Source organism: Mucor mucedo (genome assembly GCF_025094135.1).
Source record: "Mucor mucedo strain NRRL 3635 chromosome Unknown EV154scaffold_31, whole genome shotgun sequence".
In the NCBI taxonomy this organism is placed as follows: Eukaryota; Fungi; Mucoromycota; class Mucoromycetes; order Mucorales; family Mucoraceae; genus Mucor; species Mucor mucedo.
In genome coordinates, this window is record NW_026252315.1 from 283,652 (window position 1) to 301,850 (window position 18,199).

At 36.1% G+C, this 18,199-nt stretch overlaps 7 protein-coding genes across 7 annotated transcripts; 4 read left to right on the plus strand and 3 right to left on the minus strand.

Moving 5' to 3' along the window:
• Window positions 1-42: 42 nt before the first annotated feature.
• On the plus strand, window positions 43-2,613 carry EV154DRAFT_480056 (uncharacterized protein; the record flags this gene model as incomplete). The annotated part of the gene is made up of 3 exons (XM_051598306.1): window positions 43-602; window positions 662-2,213; window positions 2,272-2,613. The coding sequence occupies 3 exons, from the start codon at window positions 43-45 to the stop codon at window positions 2,611-2,613; spliced, it is 2,454 nt and encodes an 817-aa protein (XP_051459207.1).
• A 348-nt stretch (window positions 2,614-2,961) lies between these two features.
• On the plus strand, window positions 2,962-4,201 carry EV154DRAFT_504110 (uncharacterized protein). Its single transcript, XM_051601001.1, has 4 exons — window positions 2,962-3,134; window positions 3,194-3,242; window positions 3,301-3,346; window positions 3,420-4,201. Exons 1-4 carry the CDS (start codon window positions 3,044-3,046, stop codon window positions 4,092-4,094), a joined length of 861 nt encoding a protein of 286 aa, XP_051459208.1. The 5' UTR covers window positions 2,962-3,043; the 3' UTR covers window positions 4,095-4,201.
• A 381-nt stretch (window positions 4,202-4,582) lies between these two features.
• EV154DRAFT_385256 (uncharacterized protein) lies at window positions 4,583-6,024 on the plus strand (the record flags this gene model as incomplete). The annotated part of the gene is made up of 6 exons (XM_051595035.1): window positions 4,583-4,681; window positions 4,895-5,079; window positions 5,161-5,269; window positions 5,327-5,449; window positions 5,525-5,881; window positions 5,953-6,024. Coding segments are annotated over 6 exons (945 nt in total), but the record flags the coding sequence as incomplete, so codon positions are not given.
• EV154DRAFT_504113 (HAD-like domain-containing protein) lies at window positions 5,917-7,263 on the minus strand. The gene is made up of 8 exons (XM_051601002.1): window positions 7,166-7,263; window positions 7,018-7,105; window positions 6,929-6,959; window positions 6,765-6,879; window positions 6,573-6,689; window positions 6,370-6,520; window positions 6,189-6,316; window positions 5,917-6,121 (listed from the first exon to the last, which is right to left on the minus strand). The coding sequence occupies exons 1-8, from the start codon at window positions 7,194-7,196 to the stop codon at window positions 6,030-6,032; spliced, it is 753 nt and encodes a 250-aa protein (XP_051459210.1). The 5' UTR covers window positions 7,197-7,263; the 3' UTR covers window positions 5,917-6,029.
• Window positions 7,246-8,822, minus strand: EV154DRAFT_550511 (lipase). The gene is made up of 5 exons (XM_051604929.1): window positions 8,116-8,822; window positions 7,905-8,059; window positions 7,583-7,848; window positions 7,448-7,523; window positions 7,246-7,382 (listed from the first exon to the last, which is right to left on the minus strand). Exons 1-5 carry the CDS (start codon window positions 8,776-8,778, stop codon window positions 7,349-7,351), a joined length of 1,194 nt encoding a protein of 397 aa, XP_051459211.1. The 5' UTR covers window positions 8,779-8,822; the 3' UTR covers window positions 7,246-7,348.
• Window positions 8,823-10,377: 1,555 nt separating this feature from the next.
• Window positions 10,378-11,097, plus strand: EV154DRAFT_504117 (acyl-CoA N-acyltransferase). The gene has a single exon (XM_051601003.1). The coding sequence runs from the start codon at window positions 10,403-10,405 to the stop codon at window positions 11,066-11,068; it is 666 nt and encodes a 221-aa protein (XP_051459212.1). The 5' UTR covers window positions 10,378-10,402; the 3' UTR covers window positions 11,069-11,097.
• A 4,676-nt stretch (window positions 11,098-15,773) lies between these two features.
• Window positions 15,774-17,494, minus strand: EV154DRAFT_183671 (inositol-pentakisphosphate 2-kinase). Its single transcript, XM_051594254.1, has 5 exons — window positions 17,303-17,494; window positions 17,104-17,238; window positions 16,873-17,046; window positions 15,961-16,808; window positions 15,774-15,887 (listed from the first exon to the last, which is right to left on the minus strand). The coding sequence occupies exons 1-4, from the start codon at window positions 17,402-17,404 to the stop codon at window positions 16,017-16,019; spliced, it is 1,203 nt and encodes a 400-aa protein (XP_051459213.1). The 5' UTR covers window positions 17,405-17,494; the 3' UTR covers window positions 15,774-15,887; window positions 15,961-16,016.
• Between the last annotated feature and the right edge of the window lie 705 nt (window positions 17,495-18,199).

An 18,199-nucleotide genomic window follows, 5' to 3' on the forward strand; every position in this document is an offset into this window, starting at 1 on the left:
GGTTAAGGATATTTATTTAAAATAGATCTTGATAATGTCAAAATGCCAACCAGATCATCGAAGAGAACACGTAATATCGAACCTGAGCCAATCGAACCAGAACAAAGCGAGCCAGAACAAAGCGAGCCAGAGCAAAGTGAGCCAGAACAAAGCGAGCCAGAGCAAAGTGAATCAGAGCAAAACGAACCCGAGGTAGAACTCGTCGCAGTTGTGGAAATTAAGACGTCTCATGCGTCTGTCAAAGCACGTACTCCTGCTGCCCCTTTAAGTGCTCTTGCCGCTAGAAGAGCCGCTATTGAATCCGGCTTATATACGGAACCTGAAGAGGATATTACTATGGATGATTCTGACGAAGAAGAGGAGGAGGAGGAGGAAGAGGATGGCGAAGGTATTGAGGTGCTAAGTGCTACCGAAGAAGATGAAGAAGACGATATGGTGTTGAGAGAAAATATGGATGCTGAAGTTGATGTACCCTTTAGTGGAGCAACCACACCTATTGAAGATCTAACCCCCATTCTCCCTTCTACTCCCATTCTTCCTTCTATTCCCATTCTCTCTTCTACTTCCTCGCAACAACAGCCAAAGAGAGCAAAGATCAAAGTGTAAGTGAAAATTAAGGTCGCATCATGACAACGCATTTAAACATATCTATCAATCATAGAACCAAATTGAAAGATCTCAGTTCAGTCAGTAATTTTAAGGCAACGAACAAAAACAGTTGTGTTATAAAGCAAGAAAACGATACTTATCTTTTTATTGGACTTGAAAGAGGAGAGGACGTCGTATTCATGGGACAAGTGCTGGCAGCACCTTTATATGGATGTATGACAGTTGCAGGAGCAGTTATTTCGTCCGGTAGAGAGGTTCCCAAGACTGAAAACGTAAAGGAAGATGTGCTAGTGTCATTCTATCCAGTGTTTTCACCACGTACACATGCACTCTTACGTATTGGATCAGAATCTATTGATAAAGCATCGATTCCATTGCATGAATATACTACAGAGATCGATGAGAATTTGACCGAAGCAGTATTTAATGCATTAGAGGGTGAATTTGAAAGTATTATTGTGATTAAGGATTTGGACGGAATCTCTGGTTTAGAAAATTCGAGTGACGCAGTGGCCGCATATGGAAGAAAGCTGCTTAAGATGACGCCCAAAGAATCATCTCGCAAAAAGAAGTTGGAAATTAACTTTCTACCTGGATTCCATCCTATTCTCAAAGTCACTGGTGGTATAAAAGCTTTCAAGATCGAGAAAAATTGGGAAGCACGATCAGATCTTGCGCTTGAAAGGGCAGCTGAAAGAGGCACACCTCCTGTCAGTGTTGTTTGTGGTGCTAAAGATATGGGCAAATCAAGTTGCTCTAAATATCTTGTGAATCGACTCTTGACCAAATACAAAAAAGTTGCTTATATCGAAACGGATGCTGGACAAAGTGAATTTACACCTGCTGGGTTATTATCGTTACATTATCTTACCAATCCAATCTTGGGTCCAGCTTATACCCATCAACAATTAGAAGCGGAGCGTAGTTTCTTTTTCGGATCAAACACACCTAAAGGCAACCCCGACTATTTTTTGGATTGTATCTATGAGCTGTTCGAACATTATAAGCAAGATCAAGCCAAAGTTATGTGCGAAGAACAATCAGAATGGATCCCATTAGTTGTAAATACACAAGGTTGGATTACAGGCGTTGGCTATAATTTACTTGTTAGTCAAATTCAAAAATTGATGCCAACCGATATCTTTTCTATGCACCATCATATTCTTGAATACAAGAATATACCTCATACATTTGCAATGGATATATTACCTATTGAAACCGAAGAATTCCAAGTAGAAAGAGAGGCACCTATCGTACATCACCTGGATTGTGTGTTACAAGATCCCACTGTGTCGACTTTTACAGATAATATTATACCATTGGAAATGCGTGATATTACGTTAGGAGCCTATTTTCATCAAAATGGTATGGGTGTAGAACATTACTTGCATCCTACGTGGAATTTCAATCAACACATGGTAGAAAAGATCCCGTATGTGATTGATTGGCGTCAAAGTTTAAATGAAGTATGGGTCACTTATGAAGAAGTCAAATTGGAGGAATTGTTTTATGCATTAAATGGAGGTTTAGTTGGATTAATTGGTGATGTCATTGATTTCAAAGCACAAAATGGACCAAAGAAGGAAGTTTTGAACGATGATTTTGTAAGTGTTTAATAATAATTAATACAATTTGAATGAACTAAAAGGAAATTATATTTAGACTCCTCCTACATATTTAAATACTTTAGATCACCCAGCCCCAGTACCGCGCATGACAACCTGTCATGGAGTTGGTATTGTCAGAGCGATCGATCCATCTCGACATGCTTTCTTATTACTGACACCTGTTCCTGCTAGTACACTTGAAAAGGTGTCTGGTATAATCAAGGGAGAACTTCGATTGCCTGTATGGATGATGATGGATAATAAGTTGGAAAGGTCTGATGGAGTTGCAAATGTGCCTTGGAAGAAGGTTCCTTATCTTTCCCAAGAAATTGCTGAAGGTGCCGGCGCAACTGCCTTGAGAGTGAGACGTAACTTATTGCGTAGATCGCAACAATAATTAGCGCCACTTCAAACAAGGAGTGTGACAGTAAACTGGTTCAAAAGAAATAAAGATCGATCGTCAACTGAATAAAACGTGTGATTTATTTTTGGGGGGTCTTACTTAAAAGAATAAAAAGAATCATGTAGAATCGTTGATCAATTAAATAAATCGCGATGACTTCATTCAAAACGGCCCGAACCCTGTCAACCATTTAAAGAAAAAAAAAAAAAAAAAAAAAAAAAAAAAAAGACTATATACAATAATGAGGGTAAATTTCCCCTTTGGGATTTAAATATTAAAAAAAAACTATTTAACAAGACGAAAAAAATTCTATTCAATTCAATCCTTTCCTCTTTTTTTTTTTTTTTTTTTTTTTTTCTTTATTTGATTGGCAATTTATAATTTTATCATATTTGGCAATTTCATTCTTTTTCACTGAAGAAATATGGAAATCCTAGAATTGATCGATAATGGATCTCCAGTTGGCGAATTTAAAGCACATCCCTGTACTCTACCTGGCTGCTTAAAATCATTTGGTAAATTTACCCCGCCAAAAAAATCAAACTGATGATTAATCCAATGTCTTGTATTGTAGGAAGACGCTCCGACTTGGCTAGGCATGTCAGAATACACACCAATGAAAGGTAAACATCGGCGATTTAAACTCCTCACGTTTGATTCTGTCTAACCTTCCTTTATCAGACCATATGTGTGTCACGAGCTCAAATGTGGAAAAAGCTTTATACAGGTATAACATTATCCAAATTCAATATATTAAAACAAACAAAATTCGAATAATACTCTTTTCAATTTTTAAGTAGCGTTCAGCATTAAAAGTCCATCTAAGAACTCATTCAGGCGAACGTCCACACGAATGTGAATACCAAGATTGTAGAAAATCCTTCAGCGACAGCAGTTCATTAGCACGTCACAGAAGAATTCACACTGGAAAACGACCCTACAAATGTACCTTTGATGGCTGCAACAAGTATTTTGCAAGGAAGATAATCATGACAAAGCATCAGAAACAAGCTCATACGAAAAGCACAAAGAGAACGTGTTTACAGTGGAGACCTCTCAACGAAATGCTAATTTCTGGAAAGACGAAGCCTAAAAAAAACCTATCCTGGAGACCTCTGGATGATGTATTAAATGACGGCAAAATACTTCAGCAACAGTTGGACGCAGCTTCCATCCTACCAGCCTCTCCAGCTTCTCCAGCTTCTCCAACACCTTCTGAACACTCTGAACATAGTGCTGCCACTTTGGATGAAGACTTGATTTACAGCCCCATCATTTTACCTTCCTTTAATATGAACAACTGGTATCCAACTCCTTTCCAAAGTAACACCAACCATTACTATAACAACCAATTACCTATTCAAACCACACTCCATAATCCTCAATGGCTTCCTTCATTATGTAAGGATTACCCACCTGTTGATCATTCCAATACGCCCATCTTTTTGAACTACCAAGCCTACGATTTGCTTTAAATTCCTCATTTTATGATTTTACCCCTCCCCTCTCCTTTCCATATATGTCCCATGCGTTTTATGCTTAATTTTTATGAATAAAAAAGATTTAATTATGTTATATGCACTCTTATTTATATGATCGGCTTACACGGAATAAATCTGTTCAACTTTCCGAATCATTCTGTGTGCGTGTGGCATGGTAATACAAAGGGGGTTGGGGGGAGGTTACCATGACAATAGGCAGTGACACCAACTTTCTTTTTCCTTACACATGAAGCAGTCAATCGTATTTTATGACAAAAAGGAGACTCGACTTAATTTGGATACCCCTTAAGATTTCTCCTTTTTTCAAGTAAAAAAATAATAATAATGTTTGTTTGTTTATATCTTTCTTCTTGTTTAAAACAGAATAAAGTACAAAGATGGAGCAAGATGGAAAATCCGATATTTGCTCTCAAATTAATCTCATGTCATCTATTCAATCTCAACAGGTAGAACTATCCAAGCTGGCATCGTCATTACAATCAGAGAAAGACCGAGAAAAATACATCAAAGTTATCGAAATGTCGAAAGTTATACAATCAAAATTAGAAGCCCTTCAAGATGTGAAATGCAAGCCTCACACTAATATCAATAGACGAATGATAAAAAAGAACTCGGCCTGGAGTCTTAATAATATCCACCCTGAACTCTATCATAGCAGCAGTGAATCGGGTAGTAGCCGTAGTAGTCATACAAGTGACGCTTCCACTACCTACTGTGGCAATGCTCCAGCTGTTTTATTTACAGGTAAATACATTCTTATAACTTTTAGGGAGACTCAATTACTCACATGTGAATTAGATAGTCCATCTCGGTATCATACTTATAATGGTCATTCATATCGTGTTATAGATCGAGTAACTTCATTGCAATTTCAAACAAATTCCTCTTATATTCGAAGACCAAGTGCAGATACAATTCTTGTAGATGTCTGCTCCAAAGAATACGAAAAGAATGTCGTGTTTGTCACACCAAACAGAAAACAAACAATAACAACAACAAAGAGAAGGATATCGTTTGCGCCAGAAGATATCGTATCTAGCGACGATGATGATGAGGAAATTGTGAGCGTATCCGATATACACGTTGCCGTTAGAAGAGATGCTTCCCTATTCAAAATTGAAAAGGTACCTAGTAAGGAAGAGTCCCCTGTGGCTTTGGAAGCGCTACATCCACTTGAAGAACATGCTCTCCTAAACGAAAACAAGGATAATCTGGGTGTTACTGCTGGTTTACTAACACCACCTCATTCGCCCCAATTCGATATTAATACAGCAGAAATTAGTTCTGAACCCTTAATTTTATTACCTCATATTATCCATGTACAAAAGGTAAATAAAAAGTTTCGTAAATATGCAATAAAATCCAAGTTTTTCTTTATTATCATTATTCTAAACTCATTGCAGAAAACCCATCAAAGCTTGAAAGGCTTATTGAAACGATCTTATCAGCTAAATCAATATACTATTATAAAGGCCAATGCAATCACTTTACAAAATGTTTCTGGTTTATTGTACAAGACATCCAACTCATTTAACGGAAACGCCGTACTGCTGCTGAAGATCGTTATTGTCTCACTTGACTCACAATGTTCTGAGAACCAAAGAAGGTACGGCTTTACCTTTTGGTGGCAAAACAATCACACCTTTCTTCAGCAGAATGATGACGATGCTAAATTTGCCCTTGCTCCAGATTCTTTGGTCAGGGAGGCCCTCATAACCTGGATAGAATCCCAGAACGAGCAATTTAAAGGGTCATTGCTGGTGAGTTTTATCCTAAAGAAATCCAAAATGCATTGCTAATACGTCAAAAAAAAAAAAAAAAAAAAACTTAGCCCTCTTTATCCGAATCAGATGAAATTCTAAGAGATGGAAGGAAAATATACATCGTTTACAATGCTTCTTTATTCCCCTAGATTTTGGATCCAGGTTTGCTGTGCAAATCTAGACCTGTTAATGCCTCAAGCTGCTTCACTGCCTCTCTAGAGTGTCCCATTTTGACCTCTAATTATATATTATGTATTATTATCTTATATCCCCCAATAAAAGTCTACAAAATTTCACAACTTACGAATAGTATTCATCCCAACCTTATTCGCTGACCGAAGGTTCATGCCAATATCATCCAAAAAAATCGCTTCATTAGGCTCAATTCCGATTTCTTTACAAGCATAATGATAAATTTTGGGGTCTGGTTTTCTACTAGAGATTTAATTGTTTCGGTTCTCACACAAATGTCTGATGTAAATTACCTTAAACCAATGAGTCGAGACTCAATAAAGTAATCAAACAATTTGCGAAGTTCAGCTGCTGCAGACGCTCCCATGGCCTCGGCCTCTTTCAGGTCATCCTCGGGCAAATCGAAATTGTTGGTCAATGCAGCTAGTTTAAATTTACCGCTTTCTAATGCACTTTTTTTTTAGTAAACTTATGAAGTAAACAACGGGATATGTACCTTTCAATTTCTGGATAGCAAGAAATATATGCTCGTCTAATCTGGCAGTTTCTGACATCATTGTAGCAAACAATTCTTTGCCATCTACAGAAATATCTGGAATATTGTCTGGAGCATCTATTTTAAAGGGGGGCATAAATATTAAATACGATTTTTTTTTCTTTTCAGGATCTTTGAAAATGCATATTTTACCCTTTCCGGATTTTTGGAGGTAGGTCTTGTAATGCTTTTTATTGGTCGGGTGGGACAGCTGTGATCCAAAGTCCTTATAAAACTGATCAAGTTTAACCTCTCCTCTTTCTAATTTCTATTCTAGCTGTGAGTATGTATTCAATCTGGATATCATGTTTTCTTACTTGGAAAGCTCCATGTTCACCTTGTTGTACGCTATAAAATATTATTAATATTTTGGGGGTACACAAAAAACACTAAAGCTATTTATTACATGGCAACATTGATATAATTTCTGGGCAATCCATGTTGTTGCTCATATCGATGAATACCTGCCATGGGAGATCCAACACATACTCCACCTAAAATATCATTTAACTACATGCACATGAAAAAGATCGTCCCCCTTGCATGAATTTTACCAATATCAAAAATAACAGCTTTAATGGTCATCCTTATAAAGAAAGGGGGGAAATTTAAAGAGAAGAAATAAAAAAAGTTGGTTATTATTTCCCCACAGAGGAAAAGGACTGATATTTTATTTTTTTCAAAAAAATTCGCGTGTCCTACATCAATAGAACACGTCACAGTAAAAATTAAGGTTTTTAAGAGCACGCACCATTGACCATACCGTAGTAACTAGAAAAGAAATTATGTCAGCACCAATACCAATGTGAATTTTTGCATCTATTATAAAAACTTACGTTCTATGATCCTCAGTGCTTGTGAAAGGAACGATAGAGTTGGAACAGGCATCATTTTCAATACCAGAGCAAAGTTCTAATAAAATAATACTTAATCCTTGTATGCAAAATATATATAGTTTATAAATGACTTACGACCAGTAGTGGCAGTCTTGGTCCAAACCTCGATACCAGGATGATAATAACCCAAAGCTTGAGGAGGAACATGGGGAACAATATCTCTGTTATGAACGGAACGGTAATGGGGAACCTTGGTGGCATCAACATAGTAAGCAAAATCGTCGTTACCAATACGAGGACAACCACCAGTGTAGATACTCAAATTGGATTTATTAATAGTGGCGACACGTTGGTAAATATCCATAGCACCAAGCACAGCTTGGGCAGCACCAAGAGAGTGACTGGAAAGAGAGAGAAAAGTTATTATAAAGCATAATTAAGTTGTTTTGTAACTTACCCAGTAACAGCAACCTTGTAGGTAGGATAGGCCTTATGTTGAGCCAAGAATTGAGGGAAGAAATAGGTAGAGGCTTCTTTATAAGCATTATAGAAACCAATGTGAGCGGAAGCTCCGGAAACAGGGGTATAGCTGCCTCTGATGAATTCCAAGTTCTAAATAAACGTATTAAAATAAAGTTGCGGTAAAAAAAAATGAAGAAGTTACTTACAGTGATCCAGTTATCGAGATTGCTGCTACCACGGAAGACAACAAAGATAGTCTTTTGAAGGTCACTTCTCAATAAGACACCGCCAATTTTATGCTTAGCAGTTTCGAAAGCAACAATGATCTTACCATCGGGAACATACTTCTTACAGTAGGTACAAGTCCATTGCTTAGAAATTGTGACACTATCACAGTAGGTGGTGGCAGCAATGGCAGAGAACAGCTTGAATTTAGTGATTTGCGCCGTTGTAGCTGTGGTAACGGAGCTACTGGCTAAAAAAGTAGCGGGAGGAGCATTTGCAGGTACAGTGAATGTTAATCCGGTAGAAGCAACATTGGTGACTTCACGTCGTTCCAGACGAGTGAGATTGCCACCGTTGGCTGCGAAAATTTGTCTGTTTTCAGCAATAATTCTCGTTTCAGAATTGAGATCAGCGATGAATTCGGGATTAGTGACTGGGACAACACGATCAGCAATGATGGGAGGAAGTTCCTCGAAAGTAATGGCAGGAAGGGAGACGGTTCCTTCAATAGGAGAGACAGTAAATGTTTCATTGCCAGAGATGACTTTGGCATCCACGCCGCTAACAGCAGGAGCGGCTTCAGATCTCATAATTAAGATAGAGACCAAGGCAATACCTTGAGCGATAGTGGTGAAAGAAACCATTAAATGATATGGAAGGGGTAGGTAATTAAAGGGGATGAAGGAGGATGGTTGATAATTTTAAAAAAAATGGCATTCGATCATGCTCTTTTATATGAAATTAAATAAAAATCTGTCAAACTCTATTAAAAATTCCCTTTGGATACAACGCGTGTATTATAGCGTTGTATCAGTAAGGGTTATACAAAGTGCGGTTACAGCTTGTAACTATTGAGAGTACATGTGTATTTGGAACAAAGTAATTTAAACTTGCATCTAGTAGATGTATCTTTCCCAACGGTCCACGGCTATTCTGTGTTTCAAAGGCCCCTTTATTACACAGGATATGATCGTTCCTTTCTTGTGATACAAGACATACATCTAAAATCCCATTTTACATATACTCTAACTCCACTTGCATTACTTATCTAAGACTTCCTGTACATTTATATTAACAATTAAGCCCTGCATTAGCTTAGCATGAATAACATCTAATCTTCACATGATTTATAATCATGTTAACATAAACGTTACTTGAATAATTCAATTTATATTTCTCTTCCGTGTACAAAAAGATAGGCTATACTATATTTCGTGAGAATAAAAGGAAAAATTCCGTTGTGCAAAATGTACATAACTGAGAAAGTATACAGGGTACATAAACGATCGTTTCGTGCTTTACTTGTCTCCAGTCACTGATCTGTGTCACATAAAGTTTTACATATCAGTGTTACTTTCCAGGCACACCAATAGTGTAACAGTTAATGTGATACGGCGGGAAAAGTTCATAGGCCACATTGAGCTGGCATGTTCTTATTTTAACTGTTGACTGGTGGAAAATACATTTATTAACTAAACCTTTATCAGTAGAAACGTATTTTAACGAAAAACGAGGGAGAGATTTATTCTACAAACCATATTTGGGAATTCAAAAAAGAAATAGATAAACAGCTGTGACACACTTGTTATCATGTATAGAGCGATTCTTGTCATAGGATGAGCTCTATATGAGGATAGCAACTAGTGTAATATTGTAAGTTAAATTAAGATCGTCACGTATCAAGTACCTATAAAGTCAATAATTATCCAAAAAGGAAAACATTATAACACTTTTCTTTACGTAAGCTCTCCATTAAATATCAAGATAAAGAAAACATTCGTGAATTTTTATGGTTTAGATAGGCACATCTCCAATTGATTTAAAAAAAGATGTAATTGGTCGCAAGCTGGATATCAAATACTAGCTCGGCGAAATATTTAGCAACTTCAATTTTTTTTTTTCAAATGTGGGAAAGAGGAGCCAGATGATTTGTTTATACAAATTTATCCGTGTTTACCTAAATAAAATATAGGAAAACAAGTGATTCATGAATATGATTTGATGTTTTGCTCTAATAGGGCAACGCATCTGCATGCCTACAAAACTATACCAAATCAGTCAGCAATAGGTATAACACCGCTATTTTTATTGTACCCTACTGGTCTCTGAGCTTTAAGTAATCAATAGTTTTATTTATTTTTTGAGTGCATGTAGATATCAACCGTCGCTATTACGCCATCGTTGCTTACAAACTGTGACTCACAAGCCGTAATATGTGTTTAACATAAAAGAAAAATATCTAGGTTTTTTATTGAATAATCAATTAACATGAACACTTTTCAACTTAGGGACCACTGCATAGGACCTCTTGAGGGCAAGCATATAAGACTCCAAAGACTTAACCCTGAAGAAGACTATGAGGAGCTTTACGAAAACTCTCATGGAACACCACAAAAGCAAACCATCTGGGACTATCTGTACTTTGATACTTACAAGCAGCCCTTTTTAAGTGCAGGTGACTTTAAACAATTTCTTTTGGACTTAAACAATGACTCCATGTGGATCCAGTTTGTGGTAGTAGATAAAGCATCAAACAGAAAAATTGGACAGATCAATCTTTTGAATATCGTACATTCCCATAAAAGAGCGGAATTAGGTGGACTCTGGTACACACCAGAATTTTGGGGAACATATGCCAACACAGAAAGTTCATTACTGTTATTGTACTATCTGTTTGAAAATCAAAAGTATAGAAGAGCTGAATGGAAATGTGATTCTAAAAATGAGCCTTCTAAAAAAGCAGCAATCAAATTGGGGTACACTGCGGAATCGATTATGAGACAACATATGCTTATTAAGGGTGTGAATAGGGACACCGCGTATTTCTCCATCTTGGACAGTGAATGGGAGGAAAAGAAAAGACTTCTTTTCAAGAGATTAAATTATACAGAAGAAGATGAAGAGCGTCTTTCAAAGAATATGATGTCCGTTTAGTCTTATAGTAGAATGATAATAATAAAAGAGTTTTATTTCAAAAATACATTTAAATTTTGCTAGAATAAGTTTTTAGCTCTCTGTGCCTTTACATGCAAAATATCGACTGAAATGATAACAGTAAAACGATCATGGGAAAGTAACAATAAATTCAGTTGCCCTAATTGTCCCAGCAGACTTTCTACTTCTAGCTCTTTCAACGATCACATAAAAAAGAACCATTGTTTTGCATGGAGAACAAAATTAAAGTAAACCCACTTTATTATGGACGAAAAAAAATTAACTAATTTAAAAACGTATGATGGTCTACGAGAAAAAACTATGGATATTTATATGAAGAACTTGATGGTTCTAGGGAAAATTTTAAGCGCCTTATTGGATTATGATGTAATAGCCTGGTGATAATAAATGATAATCAACATGTCTTTAAATGTAGCCCTTCCATACTGAATATATAAATATTAGTCAGAGGGATCAACAGTTATAACATCAAATGACAAGAGTAATATTTGTGCTCAGGATCTATTAATATTCTATAGTCCAGGCCCATTCGATTGTATTGCTTTTTGCAGAATAAATTTACTCGCCACAGGATTGTGCCCTGTGTACAGACTTCAACGGTAGGATGAGAACAAGCGGGATAATGTCTGATTCATGATTAACTTTTATATTATTATGTGATGTGACAATTGACTTTATTATTATATCTATGATATCCTTAACACTGTTGAATAACTTTCAATAAGTTTTACGTACGCCTGGCATGAAGAAACGGGATGTGTAATTCTGAAGCGGTTGCTTCAGTGGCCCAATAGTACTTTTTGCATACAGCATTGAAAATGCTCAAGGCACCATAGTGTATTTTAATATGGTCACTACCATACTTCGAATTATCTTCCTATAGTATCTTTCCCGATGTTTTCAGTGTAGATAATTCATTTTCTTCGGCTGAAATGCAAGCATCTGCTTTGTACTCTTCGTTTGTCCATTTCAGAAAACATTATCCAGGTGAGAATTTCAATGTGATATCCGGCATACTGTCCACCATAAATTCTATTATAAGCTATATGAAACTATGGTTAAAGCTCGCTTCGTTTATGGAAAGTCGGTAATATAAATTTGGTCTTCTATAAATGTAAAGGCAAACATAAAAGAATTCCTTTATAAAATTTTGGCTGGTGCTAGAAATTTCTTCAGTGATTTCCAAACTTTTAAGCGCCTCCTCTATAGCTTTTAATTTTTTTTTTTTTTTTTTTTTTTTTTTTTTTTTCATGACAGTCAACACGCTTAAAGCATATTGACTACATGTTTGAAAGGGAGTTGAAATCGTGTAATTATCATGTTTGAAGTAAGTTCATAATTCATCTAGGATGGAGGGATCACATTTGATTGACGTTTTTAAATATTGACGTATGGCCTCCCGAACATCTTCTTGATTATCAATAATCCAAGTACTAGACTTATTATTAACGTGATCAACCTTTTGATTCTTGTCCTCTCTGCTCGAACTGTTATAATTGAATACATCACCATAAACTGTACCATGATTCGTCTTGATGTTGACATTATATGTGTTTTTTTATTTGCTTTTTTCAGTGGCACTTTCCTATCACAAGCAATGACATGTTCTTTATTAGGGAAATGTCCAGACCTCCGTATTTTTTTTTTCAAACGTATTTTTTTTTTATACCACTTACAGCAATTCTGGCCAAGACCAGCAGGCCAGTATAATCACAAACATTTAAAGTGCAACCCCTGTTATTCACTGTCTGTGAGTTCCAAAACTAAAGAACCCTGCCTAGGAGGTCGCCCACCTACAGAAAAGACTAGCCGGAGCCACAATATCGCTATATATTTTTCGATTTAGCGTCTTTTGAAAGAAACAAGAGTCATTACTAACTAACATTTTTACGTTATCGATTACTTTCAGACGATAGAAGAAGTATGTTAAGGGAAAAGAAAAGGGGGGGGGGGGAATAAAGTGTGTGAACCAGCTTTATTTGTAGGCTGATAAACAGGCTTATGTCAGGATGATTTAATTTGTCTATTTTACCATCCATAATGTTTGAGCCTTTACTTAAAATAGAAACACTTGAAAAAACTCCCAAGCAAGTCAGAACTCGGTAATTGTCTATCTGCGTTCCAGTAGTAACCTGTAATGACAGTGAAGCAGATTTTATGGAAAAGAGAAATCGATCATCCTATGAACTTTAGATGATATGACATGTCAATCGACGTAAAGACTTATTTGTAGACCATCGCGTAATTCTAAGAAGTACGTTTTAGTTCTAGACATTTTCCCTGTGGCCCTCTCGTGTGATTTAGTTTTTCTCCCAAGTGTACATTATTAAATCATTAAATGCTAACATAGTGTGTGTGTGTTTTTTTCTGCCGTTCAGGACTCACAGCCCCTCTATAACCAATTTATTAAACTCATTTGCCAATTTTTATTGTGGCTGTGAATTTTAAAATGATGACGGTTTCATGCACTGTTTTTCGACGCACAGTATTTTTTCACCCTTTTTACATAGGCTTTCTAACTCTGTAAACTACGTGAAGAACGCCAGTTGAGTTTCAACAATTGACCAATTGGGACTCACAAAAATGTCCAATTGAAATTTAAAAAGCGACGGTCAAATTGACACGCATGACTCGATCAATGTTACAAAAAATCAAATGACAGCAAATGCACGAGTTTTTAATGTTCGTGTGTCACCAAATTTTAAAGACTTTGCATGCTTTTACAAGAACATATACCATGACAGAAAATTTTATATTATACAAAATATCCGTATAAAGATGGGTACCGTTTCCAATGTATAACCCGCATGATTAATATCCAAACAGTTTTTTGTGCAAAATACCGATTAGTTTTTCGTATAGGTATCTCTACAACCAATTGTAGCGTGTATAACCCGTTAGGAAAGACAAAAGTAGCTTATTTTGAAACCTTATTACTCATATCTACTCACTGATTTAGTATTTGTGTTATCTCATGAATTATAATAGGTATAATGTCTACGTTAGACAAAAGAAAAATGGCGTAGATTCAAATATAGTTGTGTGCAGTTGAAAACGTTGCTATCTTTGAATATCTCGTTAACTGGCTATTTGTGTCGAATATTTTAATTAAGATTGGGTTGTAAGATGTCAAATTTTTATATATGTGTGATTAACCATATGATGCAGCCAAACGCTCACCCATTCTGGTAGCGAACCTAGGAAGCTATTATTATAATATTAAAGACTAACTTTTTTATGCTAACGCCCACTGTTGCTACTTATGAAAATGACAGTCGAAATTCGATCTGTTATAAGATATTGATGGGTCATCTTAGAGCTCTGTGTTTAAGAATACTGTACATACAAATGTGCCGACTGACAATAGTAAGCTGTAAACAATGCCGGTAAATAGTAGGACAAATAATTACTGAGTGTAACAGCTTTTATTTTCAATACTGTAAGTACTAAAAATTTAAAAAGGCGGCCTAAAAAGGGTTTTAGATTAAATAAGTATGTATCTGCGGCATAATAGAACAGAAAAGCTCGAGGTCAGTTTTAATAGGGCGTTTGGATATTATTATTAACAAAAAAAAAAAGTTTACTTGTTAATAGTCGAGTGAGTACTAGTAGATACCCAAACGTGTATTTAAAAATCGAGCACTGTATTATTGACTACGATAGCTTAAGTTTAAATGATTACATAATAATGCTTGAATTGCACAACCAACAATAATAAGTGCATACATACGGCGATATACTTTTCCTTTTGATGATAATAAAAAACAGAAAAAACCGGACCCTCGCACTTGTCACTAGAAAATTTTAGCGAGTATAAATCATCATGAGCTTTTTTAAGTAGTATACCGAAACAGGGATAATTTCCAGATGGAGAACTGTATATCAGAGATACTTGAGTAATCATAGACTCAAAATCTGAGCCGCTTTTGTTTTATGGACACATGCCGGGAAAAAAATGGCGCGTTAATATATCTACCAGAGGTACGTAATAGTGCTTTCTAAAGGAGTAAAGTATTGGGTAAAACAACGATCATTCATATATGTGTGATTTCGTATCACCGTCACCAAGATACATCACTTTAATTTTAAGCTACCCGTTTCACAAGATAAAAAATTTCCTCAATGTTGCATGCTCAATGAATGTCCTACAGTTACCAATGCTTACGCTGTCGGCTTTCTTGTTAAAATAGCTATATTTTTTTCAAGACCAGAACGATTGGAAACACAATAAAACAAAACTCTACTGTTTCCCTTGTGAAATGCTGGCTTATAACAGCATGCTGGAAGCATGGAACAGGCAATATGCCGTAGCCATACTTCGCGAAGACATCGAGTTACACTATCATATAAGCTTGTGCTGCTGGAACTTACTCTTTTAAGCGCGCTATTAAAAGCAGAAATTCTCCATCAGACCACGCGCTTAAATCTGTCCTATCACAAAAGACGATAAAACTTTTTTTTTTTTTTTGTGTTTTTTATCCAAGTTTTCAAGGTATTCCTCAATAAATGGGGGTTAAAATGCCGTGCCGTTAGTTAAGGGGAGCCACAAAAAAACTTTTGTTCTGTGTGTGGTTACATAAATCTATATTCGACCATCTGCTCACTTTTTAGCTGTTAGGCACTCCCAATTTCATAAGGGACTAGTCATAAATCTGAATTGATGTTACCAAACCTCGGTTTCCTAATAGCCTACACTCACTTTGTTTTTAATGGAATAGAATTTTGGGCGTTGTCTTTAAGGGACTTTTAAGAACTTGTACGCCATGTAACATTTTAAGTAATGCACCATTTTTTTAATCTTTTTGATTAGTTATTATATGATATACTTAGAGTACGTATCTTTTATTTTTGGCTATATGGGACTTTCGTACCTACTAGAAAAGACTGGTTCTGTATCTCCTTTTTTTTTTCGTATGTTGCAGTGGGATTAGTGGCATTTTTTTTCGAAATTTGTTTCCGTTGCATGTTTTACAATGGACTGATCTAACTCGAACCAGTATGGAATCTTCTCAATACTTTTTAAATCAGTATCAATTACCTTCACATCATATCGAAACGACAGGCCATTTGCAAGCCTGATGGTCTTGTCGCTAATGTCTGTTGCCTGACTGGGTGTTACATTAATCATGATGGAACAGTCTTTAAATGTCATGGATAATATGTATTCGTAAACCCTTTGCTTTTGCTCTTCTGTATTACAAACACCATCCATAAAGAAACCCGGATTATCTTGTCTTCGTTTTTGATGAAGGTCTACAACATCTTTCCATATACATATATCATCTGTCACAAGTCTCAAAAGATCTTTATTCTGATGACATAGCGAATATATTCCTTCCACATCCAATTCATCCAAGTGAGTCTGTAGTTGTTTGATTATTTGCAATATAGGGTCCTTTAAAATCACATTCGTCAAAATTTCTTGCATCAAATCGGTATCGTTGTTCGTAAATCCCAGTAAATTTTGGCGATCTACACTGCCTAATGATAACTTTTCGCCATCTACAGAGACGGATAAGGTTTTGCTCAATGACTTTTCTGTAAATAATACGCGTACTGCTTTTTGGATCCTGGATCGGTCTGCTGAATATAGATCGAGTGGACAGAAATCATTGGCTGGGATCTCTCGTAAATATGAATGCATGCAAAATCGACAGCTGGATTTTTTTATATCGTTCCTTGAGATGAACGATGAGTCCGGTTTAAATCCCCATTTTGGCTATTAATCGTTGTTTTTCTGTTTCAGTCCTGCGAAACTTCCTCTAATCGGTGTTCAATGTTACCTTTAACTCATAGGTCAATGTGGGTGAATTGGGCCAAACTTGTGTCAGGTCATTTAAAAGAAATGAAATCGGGGAATCAGTTACGATTTGTCTATCTGTTCGAAATGCAGGTCGGAATGGTTCGACGTGCTTTGCCAATCTTTTAAGGAATCCACTTGAAGTTTCGACAGGAGACTATAACTGAGTGATTAACCACGTTGTCCTCCCCGCATCCCAACAATTGTCTTTTACCATTTGTACAACATATTCTTTTCCTAGTAATGGCTGAATCACCCTTTCAGAAAATTGTTTTTTAAAGACTATGGTATCTTGAATTGGACCTTGTTTGTTTTTGCTATTTTTTATAACACGCAAAACCTTGCCTTTCTTACGAAACCAAAAAAAGAAGTTTTATTATGCTGCAAATAAAGTCAAAAAGAGAAAGACTTACATAGATCTGATTGTCTCCTGTATATCTTACTACTAAATTTAGATTTCCTTCGCCAGCATAGATCCAATGATCCGCATCACTTTCACAAAGAGAAAAATTCATGAGAAATGTCAAGCCACCACAAGTCGGTATTTTACCGACTTTCAATACAATCTTGACTGAAAACTGCAATTTGTGATCCGGTAAAAAAGGGCGCGTCACGAAGTTCTGTCGAAAAAGTTGGGAGTAATCTCTCTTTTTCCTCAGGCCAATGTGTCAGGAGTCTTGATTTACTCTTGCGGTATGGCAATCAAGACATATCGAGCGCATAATTTTTTGCTCCGGGTGGCTCACTTGGCTTCGCTCAAGCCGGAGCTGCCCCCCCCCACCCCTTCTCTTTTTATTTGTAACAAAAAACGAAAAAAAGTAAACGTAATATTTATTATGCTGTGTTCACCTGCACATTGAAGAAATACCCCCCAAACGACGAATAGAATTATTATCTATCTACACGTGGATGCATATTTATTAAGACAGCATTGTACATGTCCTAATCTATATAATCTGTTCAAGATAACGAATTGAAACATTTGCCTTTCCATCAAAAAGCTTATAAACAAGTTTTTTTTTTTCATATAGCTTAAATAAGCTATTTTTACCAGTGAGAAAACTCCTTGTTTTGATCTTGTAATCCGAGTTGATCGGTCCATAAAAATAAGAAAGGATCGTCGTCTCCCCTCTCAATCTTTAAACATATGATACGCATTTTTTTTTATTATGTCAATATTTTAGTAAACGTGCTCGGTGCACAATAACAAGCATGTAAAAGAGACATATGAATCTAAGGCAAGAAATAAAACATGGCTTTGCAACAAGGTAAGGGGGTTTCTTTTTTAAGGTACAGGATATAATAATAAC